This window comes from Epargyreus clarus, unplaced genomic scaffold, assembly GCF_041222505.1.
Source record: "Epargyreus clarus isolate Ecla_fem2 unplaced genomic scaffold, WU_Ecla_fem_2.2 ptg000008l, whole genome shotgun sequence".
In the NCBI taxonomy this organism is placed as follows: domain Eukaryota; kingdom Metazoa; phylum Arthropoda; class Insecta; order Lepidoptera; family Hesperiidae; genus Epargyreus; species Epargyreus clarus.
Window position 1 is genome coordinate 10,046,935 of NW_027332216.1, and position 26,027 is coordinate 10,072,961.

The following is a 26,027-nucleotide window of genomic DNA, read 5'->3' on the forward strand; positions in this document are numbered from 1 at the left end:
CTAACTATTACGTAGGTAATAAAATAGCCTATTCATCAATCATATCAGATTGTTTTAGTTCAGTATCAAAACAGATATTCTAATCCATAGTTACACATATGTTTGCCTGATGAGGAATTAATCAGAAACCTTCCGAATTACGTACCTAATATGTCACATACGTTAAATTTAAGACCACCGCTATGTATTACAACTACTCACAATCAATATTTTATAAGTTACAAAAAACGCTTTTAAACGAAGCACTTACTGCTGGTCACTTACCCACCACTAACATGATTATCCTTTTACAGTAACATTAAACACATTATATTAATATCTAATGAGTAGATAACGTAAGAACAGTAAGTGGCAGGCTCGGTACTGAGTAAGTCGCGTGTAAACGGCGACGGCTCCGTCACCCACGTCGCCGGCCTGTCGCCTGAACCCTTACGATAAGTACATACTTAAATAGCACTTAAGCACGCTCTGAAAGACAAAGATGAAACTTAGCTTAGCCCTATCTAGCTCTCTTAATGAATCTTCGGTTACGTTGCTATACTTCCTCCTTGCGCCGATGTCTTTAATAGTGAGGGTAGTGAACTCTCCATGGATCTCCTTATTCCGGACTACTCGTATATGGCACCATTGTTACCAGTTTTCCGCAATGTGGATAGCTTCGTGTATCTTGTTGTTTATAGCGTTGCGGGTTTGGTTCGCTCACTTCAAAAACACGATTATCCTTTCATAATACATGTCATAATAACACTATATTAAGATCTAATGAGTTGATAACGTAGGAACAGTAAGTGGTAGGCTCGGTACCGAGTAAGTCGCGTGTAAACGGCGACGGCTGCGTCACCCACGTCGCCGGCCTGTCGCCTGAACCCCTACGATAAGTACATACTTAAGTAGCACTTAAGCTCGCTCTGAGAGACAAAGATGAAACTTAGCTTAGCCCTATCTTTGAGTTATTTTACGTGGTTATTAATAATCAATCTATAACTTATACGTACCAATCGTTTGATAATTTATAGTATGAACAAATTGTAAAATGTTGAGCATTCGTAATCAAGCATCGGATAGATTGATAGAAATAGTTGTGGCATCTCCCCGACCAAAATATACTTTTAAATAGTTTAATGTAGCTTAAAATATTTACATTTAAAAAATTTCATCTAAAATATTCAATTTTGTTCTAAAAGCAGCGATTCCTTTGAGACAGGAAAATGGTTTAATAATAAAATAGGCACTTTGTAACGAAAATAGAGACGTCAAGGAAGAAGCCTAACCCATCCTCGGGTCTACACAATAGATATTATTCATATGAAACCTTCATACCCTTTCAGATGAAAAAATACTCATGCCTGAGATAAATGTAACACGCCGTATATGATTGTATCAAATGAAATAATAATAATAACGGAAGATTATTAAGCCTTTATTGCCAACTTTATTTACACTATTACACACATATTACATATATCTATTATTATATATCTATGTTGATTGTGTTGGCCTGTCTTTACAACACGAAGGCCTCCTCCAGCTCTTTCCAACCTGCTCTCAACTGAGTAGTTCTGAACCACAGTGGACCTGCAATCTTTTTATATTTAAATTCAACGTATTCTCTGTCTTCCTCTTTTTCTCTTAGTTTGGAATCTAGGCGTCCATTCCGTTATACGCCTTGTCCATCTGTCATTAGTCTCTCTCAGTATCGGAAGACAATAAAGTAGAAATATAAACTAGTAATTATTCCTAATCATAATTGTAATACAAATACTTTTTACCACCATCCTGTCATTGTTATGTGATGAGCGCGTTATATCATTGAACCTAATTCCTAATAACATTGTTTTTCTTAAGAAGTGTAGTTTCAAAATCGTTAGATGCGGTCCATAGACTAGTTTTTCCAGTTTATGTTTTAATTTTTTTTTTCATTTTCGAAAATATTATTTTAAACCATTTAAACAAAACGTTCATTATGAATTATTATAATACATTGCATGGTTAATTCTCAGCGATGATGCCTTTTAATCTGAAGTTGGATTTTTACGTACATTTCTTTGTATACTATCCATAAAGGACAACTTAATATAAATTTACTTTCTGACTCGGCAAACGTTATGTTGCCATATAAATAAAAAAAATTTAAGGGTGAATAACCCTTATCACTTAGGGGTATAAAAAAATAGATAGTAGCCGATTCTCAGACCTACCGAATATGCGTATAAAATTTGGTTAAAATCGGTAAAGCCGTTTCGGAGGAGTACGGTAACTAACATTGTTTCACGAGAATTGTATATACAAGATTACGACTCGGTTAAACCCAAAATGGCCGTATGTTTTTGTTAGTAAGTTACAAAAGTAAGAAAAATGTACACAAAACAACAAGTTGCATCATGAAAACCATGAAAATCATGAAAACCATATCCTTTTAACTTATACATAAGTTTAACAATTCAGGGTTATGTGTCTATGATTAGACTCAATAGATCCAATCCCTAATATGGCTCAAATAGAATGCAAAATATATTACATCATCCGTCTGAATATAATATAATATAATTAATTTATACGACCTCAGCCAGACTCCCAACATCACTATGTAAATTGCAGTGATAATATATTTCATATTGCATAAATAAATGGAAGTAATATAAGGAGCTGCTTCATTTCTTTCTTAAGTCGTAAGACAAAATTATTATGCATGCCACGACTTGTATATGAAAGAATACTATTCTGTTTTCATATTCTATTCATCTATGCATATAGGTCCATTATGTATTATTCGTTATAAGCTGAGGATTGTTTGGGAGGCAAGCCATATTTGGGAGGTTCTCAGTCTGAAGGTCCGAGGTTCGATTCCCGGGCCTCATATCTTCGTATTTCTCAATAATTACTTATCACTTATTTTACCAGATTACGTCATAATTTATTTATAACTAAAAGCTAAACGGCGCACGAAAGAAAAGCACATAAGACTTTTCTTCCCAAAATGAATACCAATTAAATTGTAACCAAAAACGATTACTTACTCACCTCCCTTTTACATTGATAACTAAAACTAAAGTGTTAGCTAAAACACCTTCGCAAACACGCTAGCTAAAACACGTTATTATTACTAATGAAAAGATGTGCATTGTGTTTTACAAATTTTTCATGGCGTTTGAAAACGACAAAGAATATCATTCCACGTACATAAAATCTAAAGTAGCCATTGCCAAATTCATGTGCTTTTCAGTCAAAAATATATTTTATTATTAATATCAATCAATCAAAAAACATTATTTAATATTAAAATTACATTAGAATTATAATTTAATTGGCCGTATTTCGATAGAGAACCTAGTGTAAAAATAGTTAGATATTTACATTTGTATTGATTTATTGTCATGAACCCTATATCCATAAATAATACCTAGATAAAATATTACTTAGATTATGTTTTAATCAAAGTAGGATGTTAGATCACAAAATATCGCAACCGACTGCTTAAGGGTCCATTATGATCAGAATTAAGCTATATTATTGTTTTCTGTATGCAAATGAAAATTTGCAAAAAATCCCGTAAATGCAATATAAATTTTAACAGTACGAAAAATTCATTATAAGCTCTATTTCGCCATTTTATATCAATGGGGATATAGCTCAGTGGTAGAGCATTCGACTGCAGATCGAGAGGTCCCCGGTTCAAACCCGGGTGTCCCCTTTAAAATGAAGCATCGTATGTTTTGCAGTTTTTTTGGAGTTTACTCCTTAAGAAACGATTTGAGTTATAAGGCCCGGTACGGAAATTTTATGAGGAGTAAAATCAAGTGTAACACGAAAAGTTGAGGCGTAACGTAGAAAGAGACAAACATATAAATCTGTAGGATTGAACGTGTAAAAGAATGAGATGGAATACATTACACAGCGTATCTCATTTTTTTTTTTTTTTTTTTTTTTTTTTATAATATAAGAGTAGCAGACGAGCATGCAGTCCACCTGATGGTAAGTGGCTACTGCCGCCCATGGACATCTGTAATCAACCCCAGATAGGATTAGATATTCCTACCTGAGGTCGGCCACAGATGCGCCGCTACCCCTGAGGACTAAGCTGGAACGCCTCGGAAAAGTCCGTCTCCCTTACCACACCCTTCAAACCGGAACACAGCAGCGCTTAACACTGCTGTTATTAGGTAGAAATAGGTGTGGCGGTGGTGCCGCCGGAGTCGAACCACAAAGGGTTCTACCACCTTTAAAAACACACACTTTTTTTTAAAGTACTGTCGTATTTTTACAGCAATTACTTAAAATATTATTTCATGTGAAGTTTATTATAATTGTCATATATATTTTTTTATTACTTAATTAACGGACTTTTTATGGCACATAATTTGTATTACAGTTTTAATACTAAAAATTACTTATATGTATAGTGTAAAATTTAATTTGCCCCTCAATTTTTTGACGACCCGCGTGTTAGAGCGGTCACCATACCGATCTGACGCGCAAAAGGTTTAGACGTTTTATTATTATTTAAATTCATTAGATATTAGGGGCCGAGAGGCTAAGAGTCCAACACGCATAGAAGCCCATGTGCGTGTTGGACTCTTAGCCTTTCCCAGGTTGATATCATGGACACTAGAGTTGGTATTGTAGTACCGTGTTGACGTAGCGGCCTAGGTGATCGATATTAATGCAGATACCGCAATAGTAACGTAACGATTAGGTTTTTTCCTGAATAAAGTCTACCATTTTGCAACCTTTGCAGTTTTAAATTTGTTACTTCAAATAAGATAAAATATCGCATTTTTATACTTATTTTCTCCCATTCTTCTTTAACGTTTATCAATCTGCCCCACGTTTGCCAAGGCAATAATTATAATATTCGACCTCCAAGTAGCTTATTCATCACTGGTCCTTAAGCATAGACAAAATGGGCGTTAGAATATTAAATTACAATTAATAACGCACAAATAAAACTCTGTTTGCAATCAGAAAACTTACTGATACATTTTTTTAACAGAACATGGTATTGGTTACCGAAATGAACCAGACTGAAACTATCATTATTTAACAAACCTACAACAAAAGCTAAGCGAACAAAAACTATTCAATGACGTAAACTATTTCATACTTTATGAATAGGTATTCCAGCTATAAATAGAAGTTTGCATGGAATTATGGTCGAGGTAAACGTGGATGCGTCGATTGTTATATCGCACGTGCCGTTGTGACGCAATTTTGAATAGATTTCAAAAAGATTCATTCATTCTTTGTTTATTCGCTGAGAAGCTTCTGTTGCTAACCTCTGAAAGACGTTAAGCGCTTCATTAGTTTTATGTTTTTCACCATTTAGCAATCTATTCTATTTGTAATGGGTAATACTTTTTTCTAATGACGTAAATTTGGTTAAAAGCATTCCATGCTTCCGTAATATTACGATGGCGAAAGAATATAAGTCTTTGAAGGTAAAATGACATGTAATTGGCATGGAGTTGCATGTATACCATACTCCTGTCCATGGAGTCATAAGCGATAGGTAGAAAACAGGTAGTACCGTATGCCTCCGAAATTGTTTCTTTTACTGGATCTCAGTGCCTAATTTCCTCAGCAATTGACTTTTACAAGGTGAATGAAAAAATTCACACAAAGATGACATTGTCAAATTAATCATGCTCGACCAAAGAAAGCATGACTTTGCTAAATGTGATGAAAGATATTCTAGAAGCTTCTATCGTTTTAATTAAAACTTCCATTCAGTACGGAAACGTATCTCGTTCGCTTTTACGAGCGACCGAATAATTCGATCCGTGACAAGTTGACATGTGCGATGGAATTAGGTGGGCGCGAGGGTTTTGGTTAAGCTCATTCCAACCCAATCCACCTGAAATCGTTCAGATCATTCCAATTATACGGAATCTCCTCTGTAAAGCTAAATATACGAACGTAGTTTATTTCGTTCGGTCCTTTCCAATTATCTTGATGTTCTTTATACATTTATTTAGAACGTATACAATTTTCTGTGTCCAATGTTTGTTAAGGTACACGACAATGTTATTACACAGACCGACAGATAAGTTCGAGTTTTTTTGAATAATTTATTGAATTAAAAAAACAATGGTCCAAGATATGACGTAAAACACATTTCTAACTGGATAAGAAATGTCTACCATTGAACAAAAGTGCAGAAGAGTAACTTTACCAAGTCCATGAACTATTTATCTCTTGTCGAGCACCAGTCTCCTTTCAGAAGGGCTTTGAACATAGTTCACAGCGCTACTCAAGTACGGATTAGAATAGATAATACAACATAGACATATAGACATTATTCTATAAAAATATTCGTCGTATTAAAATATTTCTGGGAGGTTTTTTTCTGATGTTTTCCTTGACTATTAAAGAAATTGATTTATATACTCTTGTAATGAGCAGATTTTACTAGCTACAAGAAACCACTGTGAAGTGACTCCGGAGGACCCCCGCCATACGTATTTTTCCCTACAAGCAGAAGTATTTAGCGCTGCTTTGAAGGGTGAAGTAAGGGAGACATATTTATGATAGGCATTCCAACTTAGGCGTACTCAGTGGTAGCAACGAATCTGTTGCCAACATTAGTTAGGAATATAGGTAATCTTATCTGGGGTTGATTACAGGTGTTCATGTGACAGTGGCCTCTTACCATCAGGTGGACTGCACGCTCGTTTGTTGCTTATGAAAAAAGGTTGCAACCTACAAGTATTTTCGAAAAGCATCAAAAATCGTGGCTTCGTTTCTGCTTCCATAAGTCGTTAACATATCAGCAGTATTTCCCGCATGATGTAATGAATCTTATATTTAGTTTCTAATACCCGACGTAATGTTTTCGTCATTTAATGGTTCTCTTCCAGTCGCCAAACGTTTTGTTACTACAAAATGACGCACATCTGCTCATGATTTAAATTTACGAACTATGCAAGCTGTAAATTGTACACGTTTATAACTACCTTGATGATTCCCTGAGATGCTCTGTGTGACTTTTATTTATTATTCTTTGGCGTCGGATATTGATTTAAATTACGTACAATCGTAAACTGCAACATTTGCATGTTGCTTTTGGAACGTTTACGATTATTTCGTGCATGTATTTAAATTTTTTGGGAATATTGTTTGTGGGTAAATTATGGATGACAAGTAAAATTTGTCTCTTATCGACACTTTCAACGAGTTTTGATTTATAAGCTTGTATGAGATTCACGAGAAACTATTGAACCTAATGAATATTTTTCTAGAAAGATTAAAGTAATATAAAGTAAGATTAAAGTAATTACTCAAAGATACATTACTCCTCATGAGGACTAAATTGGTATACATAATGTACGTACTTTTAATTTCTTTAAACAAAAAACAGCATCGCTAAGCATACCGTTCCCAGTATACGGCAGGAATAGGTGTTCTGATGGTATTGCCACACTCGAATCACAAAGAACTTTACTACTAATAAAGGTACTTATTAATAACAAAACTTTAGTAAATCCTGTACAAAAGGTAATGAATATGAACTACTAAGAAGTTCTTCGTTCTGTTTCTAAGATATCCTGACTCTAAAGTTTCTAAACTTAGACAAAGGATCCAAATAGCATTGCTCGTAATATAACTCCAACGTACTGTATTAACTACTAAAGTATAATTGTAGTTTCTACAGAGATAGTTTGAAAATAACATTCAGTTAACTTTGCAAAATTTTCGTGCAATTTTCTTTTAGTACAGTGAACATTTTGCAATAATATCTGCTGTATTCATTACGAATTATTGTTTATCTGAAGCTGTTTAATTAATTAATATAATATCGGGTTCCTCATCTAAAGGGCTAAGGCCCTGTGCAAGTGTCTCTTCCCTACCCAACCCATCAAAGCTTAGTTACTTAGTAGGGTGCCTTAATTTTAAATGTATATTATAGGACGCTTACTATCAAGACTCGATAAAAGTAAATTGAGCCGATGGGTCAATATACTCAATAAACGACATTTATTGAAAAACAATAAAATGTTAGGTATATCAAGTTGTTGGAAATCAGTTTCTGAACTGAGTTTTGTAATAAGTCTGATAATAATGTAATATTGTTTTCGAAGCTAGGCCCGTGGAAACATTTTCGCAATAACATCTGTTGAGCATTATTGCTGACGCCTACTATTAGCATGAACTCATAAACGATTCATGACGTCACCGTAGCGACAAAGTAGGACATCTTGAAGGAGTCGTCTTAATAATCCGGATTGTTTGTTTCATATACTTCTCTAAGATAGTATGTGATTATTATTTTTAAATCGTGGTTATTACGCCTGTCTTAACAACCGTAACTGTGACTGTAAAAACCGTTGCTTTGTTGGCTATAAGATCGAGTCGTAACACCATACTAAGAACTGTTATTGAGGACTGTACAATGTACAATCTTAATGTGGCTTAGTTTCGTGCAGAGGGTAGCGAAGCGATAGCATAGTATAATCATTTATATTCATCTTTTTGAAATTTGATAATTTGAATTGAATGATTAATAAATGGTAATAATTTATGTAATAATATATTTCTCACTAACATTACAATTAAGTCTGTTTTACTAAGAAAATGTGGATCTCTGTAGTCTGATAAATAAGTGTTTATTATAATTGTCATATATATTTTTTTATTACTTAATTAACGGACTTTTTATGGCACATAATTTGTATTACAGTTTTAATACTAAAAATTACTTATATGTATAGTGTAAAATTTAATTTGCCCCTCAATTTTTTGACGACCCGCGTGTTAGAGCGGTCACCATACCGATCTGACGCGCAAAAGGTTTAGACGTTTTATTATTATTTAAATTCATTAGATATTAGGGGCCGAGAGGCTAAGAGTCCAACACGCATAGAAGCCCATGTGCGTGTTGGACTCTTAGCCTTTCCCAGGTTGATATCATGGACACTAGAGTTGGTATTGTAGTACCGTGTTGACGTAGCGGCCTAGGTGATCGATATTAATGCAGATACCGCAATAGTAACGTAACGATTAGGTTTTTTCCTGAATAAAGTCTACCATTTTGCAACCTTTGCAGTTTTAAATTTGTTACTTCAAATAAGATAAAATATCGCATTTTTATACTTATTTTCTCCCATTCTTCTTTAACGTTTATCAATCTGCCCCACGTTTGCCAAGGCAATAATTATAATATTCGACCTCCAAGTAGCTTATTCATCACTGGTCCTTAAGCATAGACAAAATGGGCGTTAGAATATTAAATTACAATTAATAACGCACAAATAAAACTCTGTTTGCAATCAGAAAACTTACTGATACATTTTTTTAACAGAACATGGTATTGGTTACCGAAATGAACCAGACTGAAACTATCATTATTTAACAAACCTACAACAAAAGCTAAGCGAACAAAAACTATTCAATGACGTAAACTATTTCATACTTTATGAATAGGTATTCCAGCTATAAATAGAAGTTTGCATGGAATTATGGTCGAGGTAAACGTGGATGCGTCGATTGTTATATCGCACGTGCCGTTGTGACGCAATTTTGAATAGATTTCAAAAAGATTCATTCATTCTTTGTTTATTCGCTGAGAAGCTTCTGTTGCTAACCTCTGAAAGACGTTAAGCGCTTCATTAGTTTTATGTTTTTCACCATTTAGCAATCTATTCTATTTGTAATGGGTAATACTTTTTTCTAATGACGTAAATTTGGTTAAAAGCATTCCATGCTTCCGTAATATTACGATGGCGAAAGAATATAAGTCTTTGAAGGTAAAATGACATGTAATTGGCATGGAGTTGCATGTATACCATACTCCTGTCCATGGAGTCATAAGCGATAGGTAGAAAACAGGTAGTACCGTATGCCTCCGAAATTGTTTCTTTTACTGGATCTCAGTGCCTAATTTCCTCAGCAATTGACTTTTACAAGGTGAATGAAAAAATTCACACAAAGATGACATTGTCAAATTAATCATGCTCGACCAAAGAAAGCATGACTTTGCTAAATGTGATGAAAGATATTCTAGAAGCTTCTATCGTTTTAATTAAAACTTCCATTCAGTACGGAAACGTATCTCGTTCGCTTTTACGAGCGACCGAATAATTCGATCCGTGACAAGTTGACATGTGCGATGGAATTAGGTGGGCGCGAGGGTTTTGGTTAAGCTCATTCCAACCCAATCCACCTGAAATCGTTCAGATCATTCCAATTATACGGAATCTCCTCTGTAAAGCTAAATATACGAACGTAGTTTATTTCGTTCGGTCCTTTCCAATTATCTTGATGTTCTTTATACATTTATTTAGAACGTATACAATTTTCTGTGTCCAATGTTTGTTAAGGTACACGACAATGTTATTACACAGACCGACAGATAAGTTCGAGTTTTTTTGAATAATTTATTGAATTAAAAAAACAATGGTCCAAGATATGACGTAAAACACATTTCTAACTGGATAAGAAATGTCTACCATTGAACAAAAGTGCAGAAGAGTAACTTTACCAAGTCCATGAACTATTTATCTCTTGTCGAGCACCAGTCTCCTTTCAGAAGGGCTTTGAACATAGTTCACAGCGCTACTCAAGTACGGATTAGAATAGATAATACAACATAGACATATAGACATTATTCTATAAAAATATTCGTCGTATTAAAATATTTCTGGGAGGTTTTTTTCTGATGTTTTCCTTGACTATTAAAGAAATTGATTTATATACTCTTGTAATGAGCAGATTTTACTAGCTACAAGAAACCACTGTGAAGTGACTCCGGAGGACCCCCGCCATACGTATTTTTCCCTACAAGCAGAAGTATTTAGCGCTGCTTTGAAGGGTGAAGTAAGGGAGACATATTTATGATAGGCATTCCAACTTAGGCGTACTCAGTGGTAGCAACGAATCTGTTGCCAACATTAGTTAGGAATATAGGTAATCTTATCTGGGGTTGATTACAGGTGTTCATGTGACAGTGGCCTCTTACCATCAGGTGGACTGCACGCTCGTTTGTTGCTTATGAAAAAAGGTTGCAAGCTACAAGTATTTTCGAAAAGCATCAAAAATCGTGGCTTCGTTTCTGCTTCCATAAGTCGTTAACATATCAGCAGTATTTCCCGCATGATGTAATGAATCTTATATTTAGTTTCTAATACCCGACGTAATGTTTTCGTCATTTAATGGTTCTCTTCCAGTCGCCAAACGTTTTGTTACTACAAAATGACGCACATCTGCTCATGATTTAAATTTACGAACTATGCAAGCTGTAAATTGTACACGTTTATAACTACCTTGATGATTCCCTGAGATGCTCTGTGTGACTTTTATTTATTATTCTTTGGCGTCGGATATTGATTTAAATTACGTACAATCGTAAACTGCAACATTTGCATGTTGCTTTTGGAACGTTTACGATTATTTCGTGCATGTATTTAAATTTTTTGGGAATATTGTTTGTGGGTAAATTATGGATGACAAGTAAAATTTGTCTCTTATCGACACTTTCAACGAGTTTTGATTTATAAGCTTGTATGAGATTCACGAGAAACTATTGAACCTAATGAATATTTTTCTAGAAAGATTAAAGTAATATAAAGTAAGATTAAAGTAATTACTCAAAGATACATTACTCCTCATGAGGACTAAATTGGTATACATAATGTACGTACTTTTAATTTCTTTAAACAAAAAACAGCATCGCTAAGCATACCGTTCCCAGTATACGGCAGGAATAGGTGTTCTGATGGTATTGCCACACTCGAATCACAAAGAACTTTACTACTAATAAAGGTACTTATTAATAACAAAACTTTAGTAAATCCTGTACAAAAGGTAATGAATATGAACTACTAAGAAGTTCTTCGTTCTGTTTCTAAGATATCCTGACTCTAAAGTTTCTAAACTTAGACAAAGGATCCAAATAGCATTGCTCGTAATATAACTCCAACGTACTGTATTAACTACTAAAGTATAATTGTAGTTTCTACAGAGATAGTTTGAAAATAACATTCAGTTAACTTTGCAAAATTTTCGTGCAATTTTCTTTTAGTACAGTGAACATTTTGCAATAATATCTGCTGTATTCATTACGAATTATTGTTTATCTGAAGCTGTTTAATTAATTAATATAATATCGGGTTCCTCATCTAAAGGGCTAAGGCCCTGTGCAAGTGTCTCTTCCCTACCCAACCCATCAAAGCTTAGTTACTTAGTAGGGTGCCTTAATTTTAAATGTATATTATAGGACGCTTACTATCAAGACTCGATAAAAGTAAATTGAGCCGATGGGTCAATATACTCAATAAACGACATTTATTGAAAAACAATAAAATGTTAGGTATATCAAGTTGTTGGAAATCAGTTTCTGAACTGAGTTTTGTAATAAGTCTGATAATAATGTAATATTGTTTTCGAAGCTAGGCCCGTGGAAACATTTTCGCAATAACATCTGTTGAGCATTATTGCTGACGCCTACTATTAGCATGAACTCATAAACGATTCATGACGTCACCGTAGCGACAAAGTAGGACATCTTGAAGGAGTCGTCTTAATAATCCGGATTGTTTGTTTCATATACTTCTCTAAGATAGTATGTGATTATTATTTTTAAATCGTGGTTATTACGCCTGTCTTAACAACCGTAACTGTGACTGTAAAAACCGTTGCTTTGTTGGCTATAAGATCGAGTCGTAACACCATACTAAGAACTGTTATTGAGGACTGTACAATGTACAATCTTAATGTGGCTTAGTTTCGTGCAGAGGGTAGCGAAGCGATAGCATAGTATAATCATTTATATTCATCTTTTTGAAATTTGATAATTTGAATTGAATGATTAATAAATGGTAATAATTTATGTAATAATATATTTCTCACTAACATTACAATTAAGTCTGTTTTACTAAGAAAATGTGGATCTCTGTAGTCTGATAAATAAGTGAATTGAATTGATTGAATTGATTTGACAGCTGCTGAAATGCTTGCCGATTATTTAGTAGATTGTCCATCAGTATAGACGCATAAACAATCGACTTATAATAGTTTATAGACATGTCGCTCAAGCAACAAATTCGATGTCTCGGCGACCGCAGCTTTACAACTATGGTTTATGCGGTAGAAACACTTTTCCGAGGCGTTTCAACTTAGTCGTCAGTGGCGCCTCTGTAGCCGACCTCAGGTAGATTTAATTCTATCTGGGGTTGATTATAGATGTCCATGGACGGCAGTAGCCACTTACCATCAGGTGGACTGCATGCTCACCTGCTACTACTATATTATAAAACTTAAAAAATAAAATAAAAAACAATGGGCAGACAACCTCGGGATTGCTAACTTTATTAACGTGTTACAGTCCTTTACAAGAATTGCTAAACTTATTATTTATTTCACCTTGCAATACTTTTATTCTAATAGATCTTCTCTTTCCAGGAACCATGGAGACAGACAAGATGTCGACGGCGTCGTCCGTCGGAGCTGAACGGAGGCCGCTGCTCAAGGCCCTGGTGATTGAGAGGCGTATACTCTTCGCGTGTACCATACTAGTGGGACTGTGCACTTTTGTGTGGATTGCGGCTGTGTGCACAGAAAAGTGGGTGCATATAGAGGGGGGTGATGGTAAGTTTTGTAATTTTAGATATTTGAACAAAACTTTACTTTTTTAAGAGCAAACTTTTTTTAGATATTCTTTTGACACCATTTGACAATGGACATACAAACATAAATACTTAAACATTCAGATCCAGAATAGACATCTACATTCATCGTTAGGCCACAGATATTTGTTAGTTTACCTATTAGTTTAGGCATCAGATATCTGTCTTGCCGGGGATCTAACCTGGGACCCTGTGCGCGTTTGTAAGGGAGGAAGATAAAAAGTATATTTACTTAGTGTAGGTACTACAGAACAATATGTACAAAGTCATCTGTATCGTTCATATATTCGAATATCTCTGATAAAATCTTCCATATAATCCAGTACTCTCTTTTAATTCCGCATTAACCATGAATATAATCTAATACTGTATTTCAATGCAGTCCGCCTGAACCCTAATATGCTGGCATTTTTACTTTATTCATTCACTAATATAATATACGGAACATTGAAATATTTCTACGAATAAAATTCAAATTCTGTCTACAAAACTTAATCGGCAAATCCACCGGGATGAAAGTATACAAAGGTTTATAAAATCCACAAATCCAATCCGTTTCCATCGCACAAAATTGAATTTGAACGGTATTTTTTCCACGCAGTACATATAAACTCGCGTCAGTTTTAACAAAATCTGTTGTGAATCCGTGTGACGATTTTTTAAAAACAAAATGTATTTATTTTCATTCATTATATAATTGGTATTAAGGGTATTTCCAATGAAAGTCTTCAACAGGGGTACTAACTATTTGCTGTAACTGAATAAAAATCATTTGTTGTAAAATGCTATAGAAACATGTGCATTACAATGTTTAATTTAAAATATTAAACAATAATTTCATATAAAAAATATATATATAATTTAAGAATACGCATAAGCTATACTTTATGCCATTAAATATCGGCTATATCTGTAGTATTTTATTTATAGCAAGTCTTTTAACAGAGTTAAAATGCTTAATGCAGCTTTAAGCTTGGGGCTAAGCCGGAAGTACGGGGAAGCCTGAAAAAGAACCAAAGCTTTTATTCGTCTTCTAAAGGGTCACGAAGTTTCAAAAGGTCTACAGCGCTTAGTGTCGTTAAGAAAATAATTACTTTATTATTTAAATAAACGTTTTTCTTGATGAAAAAACAATAATAATAACTATGTCAAGAACAAATCGTATAGCGATAAAAGTATTTTTGTGACTCAATTTTTTTTTTTATAATATGAGAGTAGCAGACGAGCATGCAGTCCACCTGATGGTAAGTGGCTACTGCCGCCCATGGACATCTATAATCAACCCCAGATAGGATAAGATATTCCTACCTGAGGTCGGCCACAGATGCGCCGCTACCCCTGAGGACTAAGCTGGAACGCCACGGAAAAGTCTATCTCCCTTACCACACCCTTCAAACCGGAACACAGCAGCGCTTAACACTGCTGTTATTAGGTAGAAATAGGTGTGGCGGTGGTGCCGCCGGAGTCGAACCACAAAGGGTTCTACCACCTTATTAATGTAGCTATGTTATAGCTGAAACAAATTCAAAAATCAAATAACCCGACTGGTTTAAGCTATAATATACCACTCTCATAATTTTGATAAAATTCGTTAAGCTGTCAAAGCGACTCTAAGTTTGAGACATACATACTTCATACATACATAGATATTGATACATACATACATAGATCAAAAACATACATAGCTCAAAAACATTACTCTCCGCAGTTGGTTAAATCATGTAGTCCACACCAAACTGCTAGTCCGCTCTGAAGTTGTTCCGCCTAACTATAAGCATACATATATTCCCCAGCAACGTAAGGGTATACTAACTCAGCTATGTACCCTAGGCAATAGCGGGCAGCGGACGGGTGCCGGGAAGGGACCTGCACTGTCTGCGTCCCGCTAATATCTACAATTTGCTATTCGACGCGACTCGTTTCTATATTCAGAGCGGACTAGCAGTTTGGCGCGGACTATACTAATTTTAATCACATTTATAAATTAATCAATATTATTAATCAGTTATCACTATGTAATCTACAGTAAAAATCGAGTAAAGTATACTATAACTACAACAAGGTACTACTAATTTAAATTACATAATATCATCATACGACGAAGCGCTAGTATTATATACCTGTACATATTACCTAGACCTCTATAATTTCAGTCTCATAAGGTAAATTGCAATCTTGGAACGAATTTGCCTTCTAGCTATTTGAACTGCAGTAAGATTATGTTCAAAGTTTCTTGTGACTTCGTAGTAATTATTAACATATTCTTAGAGCTAGTTATATGCTATACAAATTGCTAGTACTTAGCTAGCTTAGTGCTTACCAGGGACTAATATTTATAAATGTGGGAAAACGGCTCTGCAATATTTTTAACTTTCCAAGTACATTTCCATTTGTGGGGTTGTGGGGTTGAAAATATGCTCTTTTCATATATTTCTTACATTATAAATGTACCAAACAAGAATTCAGTCCACCTGATGGTAAGTGGCTACTGCCGCCCACGGACATCTGTAATCAAATCCTGATAAGATTAGATTCCTACCTGAAGTCAGCCACAGATCAGACGCTACCCCTCAGAGCTGGAACGCTTCCGAAAAGTATGTCTCTCTTACCAAATTCTTCAACCCAAAACACAGCAGTGCTTTACGATGCTGCTATTAGGTGGAAAAAGGTGTGGCGGTGGTGCCACCGGAGTCGAACCAGTGAGGGCTCTATCACCTTCAAATATTAACCTTAATATTTGTTTCATAAAAATCCATATAATAGTTTTTAATTACGTTTCGAAAGTACTTGCAAGTTCACCGTAATATTATTAGACACGCATTAGCAAAATCTGTTTTCTATAATTGCCATATTATGCAGATAAATTGCAAAGACCTACACTGAAACTAATACCTGGTGATTTGCCAAAATGATTATTACGTCCATAACAATTTATTGTCAGTACAAACTTGCGCGAATATCATGAAGGAACTACTTTGTTTACAAGGAGTGGTTAGCGGGAGACACTTGTATGAGGTACAGGGTTAAAAGGTGGTGGTGGTGGACTCAGTGTGGTTCGACTGGGACGGTACCACCGCCACAACCATTTTCTTCACTAAGCAGTTCTGCGCTTCGATAGATAGACGTGTGTATGATGACAGACACAGGTGACATTTTACCAAGCTTTTATTAGCTTGCGTTATATGTATGTCTGCATGTATGTATATAACGGAATATTTGAACTAGATTTTTACCCACTTTAAACGGTCCGATTAATTAAAAATTTTGAACAATTATCAAGAACCGATGATAATACACGATTTTATTAATATTATCCCATTTCCCTCTTTAAGATCATCAGGAATCAGGATTAACGATTTTCCTTGTGCTATTTTAGTGTGGTTTTTAGTTTTTAAACTATAATTATTTTATTTATACCTAACGATAAAGCAGACGGGCTACCTGACTTACACATAGGGCGACCATTTTAGTCCTCAGGAGTGGGCAAACATCTGTGATGGGCTTCACGGAGCACCTGTTTTATAGGTAGTTGGGTCCATGAGCGGCTATTACAATGTTATAAGTAAAACGGCATCTTAACTTTTTCTTTAAGAATAGCAACACAAATGTAGCTGGATTGTCGCCTTACGTAGTTCTCTCGTGTAGATTACCTGCGAACAAAATAGATATGTTCATCATCTTCAGATATTTATCAAGTTGCGTTACCCGGATATTACTTTCTATATTTGTCGCAATATTTCTGTTAGTCCGACAAGCGGAACATTAAACATTATTACTGCGGGATATTACTAAGCGACAAATATTGCAAATATGCAAAATGCAAAATGAGTAAATTTTAGCATACAAATTTTCCGTTAAAGATTCATAAAAATAGAAGCTGAAATATCTTTAAACAATTTGGCATTCACTTTAAGTGGTCACATCACAATTACTGTAGAAAGACAATTACGTGGTTGGCACATCACTAACAGAAATTCCAATGTCACGTATGAAGAATTGTTTTTGGTAACGATGATGTGTCTCTTAGTGATGACAAATACACGCGTGTCCAGTCACTAGTTGCTATTGCTTGAAACTAACTAGCTAGATCAGAGGAACATGCAATTATTTTGTCCAACGTCGTGGCTATGATGTAAGAGATGAGAGAAACGAAGGTAGATGTGTCCCTAAGACCGATACCTTAGCGCTTGCGTTTTGTTATCAAATTTAACCCATTTTATATTATATCGGTTTGACAAGAAATTATTATTTTTATCGAGCTTGTATTAATTTATGTTATTACTAGCTGACCCCGCAAACGTTATTGCCATATAAAAAAAATGTTAAGGGTGAACAACCCTTATCACTTAGGGGTATGAAAAATAGATAGTAGCCGATTCTCAGACCTACTGAATATGCTTATAAAATTAGGTGAAAATCAGTAAAGCCGTTTCGGAGGACTGTGACACGACAATTTTATATATAAGATCATCATAGTTTATTTTTTATTTAATGATAATATTTATCTATTCATTTATACCAGTACCGCTAATTTGCAAGTATAATCTAGTTGAATTTAGAAGGTTAATATCAAAATCAAATAACAAAGTACATAATCGCATCCACTAATTCATATTTATCTCATTCATAAATTGTATTGTCGTCTATATCCGTAAAAATACATTTTATCATTGTTCTGAAAAGATTCAATTTGAATTAGGATTCGTAAAAGTTATTATGAAATATAGTTCAAATTAGTCGATTCAGATTTAGTCCTGCCAAAGAAGTAGTAGTTCTATTTGTATAAACATAATCACAGACAAGATATTATTTTTACGACTGTTTAAAAATGAAACTCGTGATTACAATTTTAAGAACTCTAGAACAGCAATTCTAAGAATAAGCAATAAGCAAATTCTAGCGATAAGCAAATTCTATGAACTAAACCTGAGATCCCAATTATTCTAAAATTATATTCGTGTGCCCTATTTTTACAAAAGGGTATAAAATAGTTATAAGGAATTGTGTCATAATTAACACTGAAATGTGGAATTCATCAGAATAACCGTGGTAAATCGTATTGTTTACCAACAGAACCGCAGAGACGGCGACATAACCGCTGAGAAATAAATCACAAACACCCACTTTTTATTTATAGTAAGTTTTTTATGATAAGTTTGCTATTAGTTTGACAATTCGAAGACATTTTGACACCACTCGCAATGTGTACCGAAATCAAAATTTTGCCGCCGAGTTTATTATTAATTACGTTCGTGTAGTGAGGTCAATGGCCGTCTATTTTAGTCCAGCACCGTACGTGGAACGTAAATAAATGCATACGGGATAAACGTATCGATATAATATTATTGCATTTTTTAGAGATAGTGTGTCAAGTATTATGTAGCGTTAAATATTAACTATAAAGAATTGACGCACTCAGTGCCATGATTACATACTGTTTTTGACAATAAATGGTGGTAAAGTCTTTAGTGGTTTCACTCAAGTGGCACACTCTAAACTATTTGATCCTTATACAAGCAGTATTGGACAGTAACAGCTCTTTTGTAAAGGCCGTGACAAGGAAAACATTTTTTTCTGAAGCGTTACAGCTTAGTCCTCAAGCATTTTAGCATCTGTGACCGACTTCAGGTAGGAATCTAATCTTATCCGGGGTTGATTACAGATATCCCTTAGCGACAATAATAAATTATAAAAAATGTGTAATGAGCAATGAGCAAGTCAGAAATCCTACATCGAAGAAAGTTAGAAATTATTTTGCAAGTAAATTGAAGAACGTAGGCATTAGCTTTAAGCCACAGCTATTATTAAAGGAACTTGGCACCTGATAGATCTTATGGCTCTTATATCAGTAACGACATGCCCGGAGGTCGGTTATATCGTCTTCTAACTTGACCTCAATTTCATATTTTATATAAGTTGGAATCTTCAATTGCGAAGGGGTGCATTTCTCGACCATCTATATGTATGTATATATGTCTCATTCTTTGGATAAGTTCGCCTCTGAAACCCGGTGAAGCTGGGGAGATCGCTAGGGCCACCAATAACAACACAATTTAAAAAAATCTTTCGAATACCCTTCATCCCGAACTGTTTGCCGAATATCAACATATTAATATGATTTGTAGTTTTTTTCGTCTAAAATGTGATAGCCTATATTTTCAAGCAGTCGGGTATTTTGTATTTATAATTGATAATAAAATTCTCATGTCACAATGTTAGTAACCGTACTCCTCCGAAACGGCTTTACCGCTTTTCACCAAATTTTATACGCATATTCAGTAGGTCTGAGAATCGGGTACTATCTATTTTTCATATCCCTAAGTGATAGGGGTCGTTCAACCTTAACATTATTTCGGGTCAGTAATAGATAATATTTTAGTAGTCATATTTAAGTACCGTTAATAAATATAATTCCAATGCCTTTCTTGGTCTTCTATAGAGTCCACTAACATGATTTTCTTCCAATCGCCGATGCACTATAAACATAACATAGTTATCGATGCCGGGCAAGTAATCGAATTGTAGAAAATTGCTCGGGGAAATATAATGAAGCAACCTTCAGGGACACAAGGCATTATGAAACATTGTGCAGTACCTATCGATATAATTTACTGCGACTTGTATTATACATTGCGTTATACGTTTTCTATGCCTCACAATATAATTCGACTATATTACGGATATTCATAGACACAAAGTAACTAAAAATGGAATCTATATCTATGACAAACAGATTATACTAGTAAATAAAAAAAGAAAATGGTAATTCTGAATGTATTCAGGTACTCAGGTATAAGGCGAATGGAAATATTTATTTATTTATATCTTCTGTAACACGGGCCGTGCCTGTAAATATAATTAAGGCCTAAATTAAACGTAACAAACAAAACAACACTATTTAACGATTAATTATTTCAAAAGGCGCAATAAACATTTAGATTAATACGTGATAAACTGTTATAGATATAAGTTACTGCCTACTTCCAATCCAATATGAACTTGACACAGTTATGTACCGGACGCTACATTGAACCCATTAGTAATCCGATTACAGGAAACTCTTCTGGAAATTGTAATGAATTTTCCGACAGTGCAGCTTATAGCTACCGCTTATTCGTGACTCGATTAAAAATAAAACCGCATTTCTGTTTCATAGATTTTAAAATGAAGAAGTTTTTGATTCTTCACATAATTCTAGATAAACACACCTATGTTGTAATGCAAATAGTGAATGTATATCGCTTAATGTATAAACACTTTTGTGAATATTTTTTATATCACGGCGTGCGTAAATGGGGGTTTTACGCACGCTTCGCGTGCGCAAAACCCCCATTTCCGACCCCGTAATATAAAATTTTATACAACACGCGGACGAAAAATGTTTTTCTGACTCGTGTGATTGCAGTCCTCGCCTGCGGCTCGGCCTGCAAACTCACACTTGTCAGAAAAAAATTTTTCGTCCTCGTATTGTAATGTACTATTTTGTAATGGTGTGTGAACTTTTTGTATTTGATTTTAGCGTTTGAAGACTAATTTGAATTCTTAAAAAATCTAATTCTGTCGTTTGTAGACTATGAACAGCTACGGCTCTTCATAACTTAACTTTACGAAGTTGCACCAACTACTACAACTTGCAACTTTGTTTTTATTGGTTATAGAAAACCCCATTTCATTACATTACTTGGGTCTTATTGTCACAATGTAACAAAGTACTTAAGTGCAGTACTTATGAAGGTGGTAGAAGTTTTCTTAGTTGTATAGTATGACCCTGATTCGTAACTCAAAACAGTCGTTTGCGTTTCGGGAAAAGTATCTATGCCGGTTGACATAAATAAATGTAAACATGCGGTGACCATCTTTGTCTTGTTTGTTGTGGGTACCATAGACACACAAAAAGACACCCACACTAAGACCCAGAACAAATATCGAAATTCAGAACGGTGTATGGTGACCAATCGGTCACGCAGGTCGTCAAAAAAAAATATTGTTTAAACATAGTCTACGGCATCAGTGACCGATATATGTTATAGGGTTGCTAAACCCTATAACATATTACAAATGGCTTATTTTTAAATCACATCACTCCATATTTTATAATATAAAACGTAGAAAATCCTCCAATATCAAGACCCTTTACGATTTTACAATAAAGATATAAATAGCCCTTCATGTGGCCGAAGCAATCGCTTGAGACACAAAGGCAACGAGGCTCGTAATATTACTCTCAAGTATTTTATTATAGTCGTAACAGTAAGCTCTTTGATATACCCTTGTTTCAAGATTGCACACTGTTGTAATACGTAATAGGAGTAAAGCCACATACTCTGCTAGCTAAGCTTCGTTTATTACAAATGGCTTATTGGTGAATTAGCCGAGATTCAGTCGTTTTATTGCCGTTTAAAAGAAAGAAATAAATCTATTATTTTTTTAGATAACCGAGATTTAGTGGTCACTAAAATGGCCTTGTCCTTTTTATGCGACGATTTGACTACAGAAATGAAACTACTATCTTACTTACGTATCTAAGTTTTTTTTTGTAGTTTTCAGTGCTGCTATGTTCTGAACAGTTTTTGTTTATAACTATAGAATTATCATAACAAAAATCTGACTGCTGAAATATATAGCTTATGTCACACACAATTTAGAAGAGTCTAACGACACTACTTGGGCTGCAAGGCGTGTCAAAGAATGAGACGTACATACATACAAAGATACATACATACGCTCGAAAAACACTACCTTCTGAAGTCGAGTTAAATGTATAATTAATTTTAAAAACAAATTGATAAAAACACGAAAAAAGATTTGAATCCGCGAAGAAAGATTTGATCCTGTATCTACATTATTAGGGATGTTTACATAATCTCTAACTCTAAGAAAATTCAAATAGGTATGCATGTGTGTCAACAAAATTCTCCAACTTGTCTGCAATGCTCCATATTGCAGATGGATTTTAGAAAGTTTTGAACTCATTATATTATGCCGAGGAAATATAATAAAACGAATAGCAAGTACCATCTTCGTATGAGCCAATGCAGATACTAACCCTTTCTAGGTTTTCGAAGTGGAAATACCTCTTTATGTTCTGTGTTTGGCTTTAAAACTACCACCGTTATCCCTATATCTAATGACAAAAATGCCACGCATTATATTCTAGTTCAGAAGATGTGTTAGAAATGAGACACTTATATTACCTACCATACAATACCATTTTTTTTTGTTAACGAGGGGGAACCTTCACAAGGTACCCGGTGTCGTGGGAGCGACACAGGGTTATGTGGGAATCTAACCGCACTAAAACCCTCCGGTGGTCGTCCTCAGCGCTGCGTAGAGGATTCTAGGATCTCCAACGGAACGCAACCGGAGACCTCTTCGCGCGTTGTCCCGTCGGGCTCCGCCCAGGTGCGCTCGCTACACCGTCTGGTGTGCATGATGGTATGCGACCACACATACATACCATACCAACTTACCAACCAGTCCTCAGGGACAATAATGCGGTTTAAGTCAATAGTAGATTATTAAGATAAGGATTAATACTTGGTATCTATGAAACCCATCGAGTCGCCATTTAATTATTTTTGTAATATTTAAAACTCATTCCAGTTTAGACCTATGGGCTAACTGGGCATTCGCGGCCGACCTCTGGTAGGTTAAGAATCTTATTTGGGGTTAATTTCAGGTGTCCATGGGCGATAGTAGCCGTTTGCCATCAGGTGAATTGCATGCTCTTCTACACCTATGTTTTTAAGAAAAAAAAGGGGTTGCACTCCGGGAGTGCCGGCAGAAGTGAACACTTCGAAACCTAACCTGAAAAGTAAAATATAATAAATTAAAAAACGAAACTGACACTCACTAACATATTTTTCTATGCTGTACCGGATGTCATCTTGACTTTTGCAGTTTGCTTTGCCGTCTTACGAATTTGCGATCAGGACACGTGATCCTGACGCGAGTTCAACATTTTTTACTCCTCACAAAAAGTGCCACTAAAGAATTTTTCACTTTAAAAAATCATGACATTTTCCGAAATGCATAAAACTAAACTACGTAGTTTAGCTAAACTCTCCTCTAGTGATTAATTCCAGTTTAACGCTTGGTGTACAAGCTGTCAGTAAGCCATCAGTACTTTGGCGGGGAGCCAAATTAAATGCACCAATTGCCACTACATTGTCAGTACGTGCATTACGGAATTATATAGTGTTTAGGTCGACTTAAATGTTTTTTTATTCTTATTCAAGTTTTAATGTTACGTTTGCTACTGCTTTTGTTGAATATTTTCTTTTCATTGCCAATTTGACTGTTTGGCAAGAATATAACTTTGAGAATTTGGCACAATTGAATCTTGCAGGATTAAATACAATGGATGATAATGTTTCTTTAAAGGTGGTTTCGTACGTTAAATCTTACGGATTTTACTTTGAGTAAATATAGTGAATATATTTCTTAGTATTACTAGTCGCTTTAAACAAATGTACTCAATATTTATAAATTAAAACACGCATACTTATAATAGCTTTTTTCTTAACTTCAAAGGGTTTTCTTATTTTATCCATATATTTATCAAACTTTTGTTCAGAGACCCGAATTTTTTTATTTTTACGGTTTCTGCTCGGTAACAACATTTACTCTACGAGAAACCACTTACTTTGTACTTCAGAAAGCTCTATGTGTTTCAAGTTCCTTCAACCTAAAGCTGATTGTTTGTTACAGGTATATACCTACCCTCAAGAAACGTTTACTTCATATGGAGCGAGTCGGGCGTGTGGCAAATTTGCCGGTACATGTTCCACCCGGCTACCATCACGATCAACGGGTCCGTCTCTACAACCCCGAGCCCGCACGGTGTTAAAAAGTTGATAGGGGAATATTTTACCAGTAAGTATTTTTCCTTTGTTTTATTTATTTTCTTTAGTTTGTAAAATGTCCTGCTAAGAGTATATTAAATTTAATAAGGAAATCACGAAGATCATAATCATTAAATACTTATATCATGTAACAAATGAAATTACCTAGATATATTCAATAGTCATTTAATAAGTTATCAACACCATCAACATTCAAATTTACTTGCCAAAAAATAAATATGAAGACTTACTCATATTTCTACGTAAGAACGAGGGATTAACCAAGTCTTATTCAGAGAAAACAAAGTATTACTTGCCAAAAACCAAGAAAAAATATCATTTGTTAATTTATAAATATCCTAATAACGTGTATGGCATCTTGTATAACACAATTCTTGTAAAATAACTAAAGTATTTTCTCACGTCGTATATATAAAACACCCCGAAATATTTCCTAACGCTCATTAGTAATTCGAACTATTGCCAAAGATCGACGATCAACAATAATTTCACAGTAGAAAATGTAAAATTTGGATGGATCTTTGGTACGCAAATTTTGGATCGATTACGTAATCATAACGGATGTATATAAACGTAAAGGAAATATCATCGAAACATCATTATTGAATTCAAGTTCGAAATAAATAAACTGTGAACAATTATGAAATTTCTTGACCAAAAACCACTATTGGTTGAGAAAACCCAAAAAAGAAATTTGTCACATGTAAGATTATTAATATCATAACATCGTGTGAGGTATCTATTTGTGTCTACCACGTGTGTGAGATGACTGAATTATATTTCGACGTCAAAAATATAATCTTCTCTCATGTTTTGTAAATTAAAGAAAATGCGAAGCTGATTTTATTCCACATTTTCAAGAATTAATCATAATTCCAATCATGCGAGGAATGTGGAATTTGACATAATTATGGTCAAACGTAAAAGTTACTCAAAACATAAAATGAAATCAATCACTTACTCGTACATACGGTACGGCTTTAGAATGAAGAAAACCTTTGATTTGTAAGATTATTGAAGTTTAAAAAGAATTTTGTGAAGTATTTGCTTTGATACAATATTCTTGATTTTGATTTATAAAATAATGTTAAGAACCGTCAGTTACACAAATATGCTGTAACAAGTTACAAAAAGTCTCAAAAGCTATAATTAACTGGTGGTAGAACCCTTTGCGGTTCGACTCCGGCGACACCACCTCCACACCTATTTCTACCTCATAACAGCAGTGTTAAGCTGCTGTGTTCTGGTGTGAAGGGTGTGATAAAGGAGACATATTTTTCCGAGGCATTCCAGCTTAGTCCTTAGGGGTAGCGGCGCATATGTTGCCAACCTCAGGTAGCGATATATAATCCTATCCTTTGGTGGCTATATCAGCTGGACTGCATGCTCGTCTGTTACTCGTATATTATATAAAAATATACATTCAAAGAATTTGGGAACGCACTCCGTGCTTCTTGATTACAACTTGGTTCTTTTCTAATGTTCACCGAACAGATCAGTTCAGAATCGAAAGATTAATCAATTATTAACTCCACCCAATTCATTA

The 26,027-nt window shown here is 34.7% G+C and overlaps 1 protein-coding gene and 1 non-coding gene across 2 annotated transcripts in view; both read left to right on the forward strand.

Annotated features, from left to right (window-relative positions):
• Positions 1 to 26,027, forward strand: part of LOC140744395 (uncharacterized) — a 78,302-nt gene that overhangs the window by 19,079 nt on the left and 33,196 nt on the right. Inside the window, exons 2-3 of the mRNA XM_073075967.1 lie at positions 13,393 to 13,578; positions 24,327 to 24,491. Coding sequence (XP_072932068.1) covers positions 13,398 to 13,578; positions 24,327 to 24,491 — 346 coding nt within the window. The 5' untranslated portion in view covers positions 13,393 to 13,397. The remainder of the gene's footprint in view (positions 1 to 13,392; positions 13,579 to 24,326; positions 24,492 to 26,027) is intronic.
• TRNAC-GCA (transfer RNA cysteine (anticodon GCA)) lies at positions 3,620 to 3,691 on the forward strand. The gene has a single exon. It is a non-coding gene; the product is annotated as a tRNA-Cys (tRNA).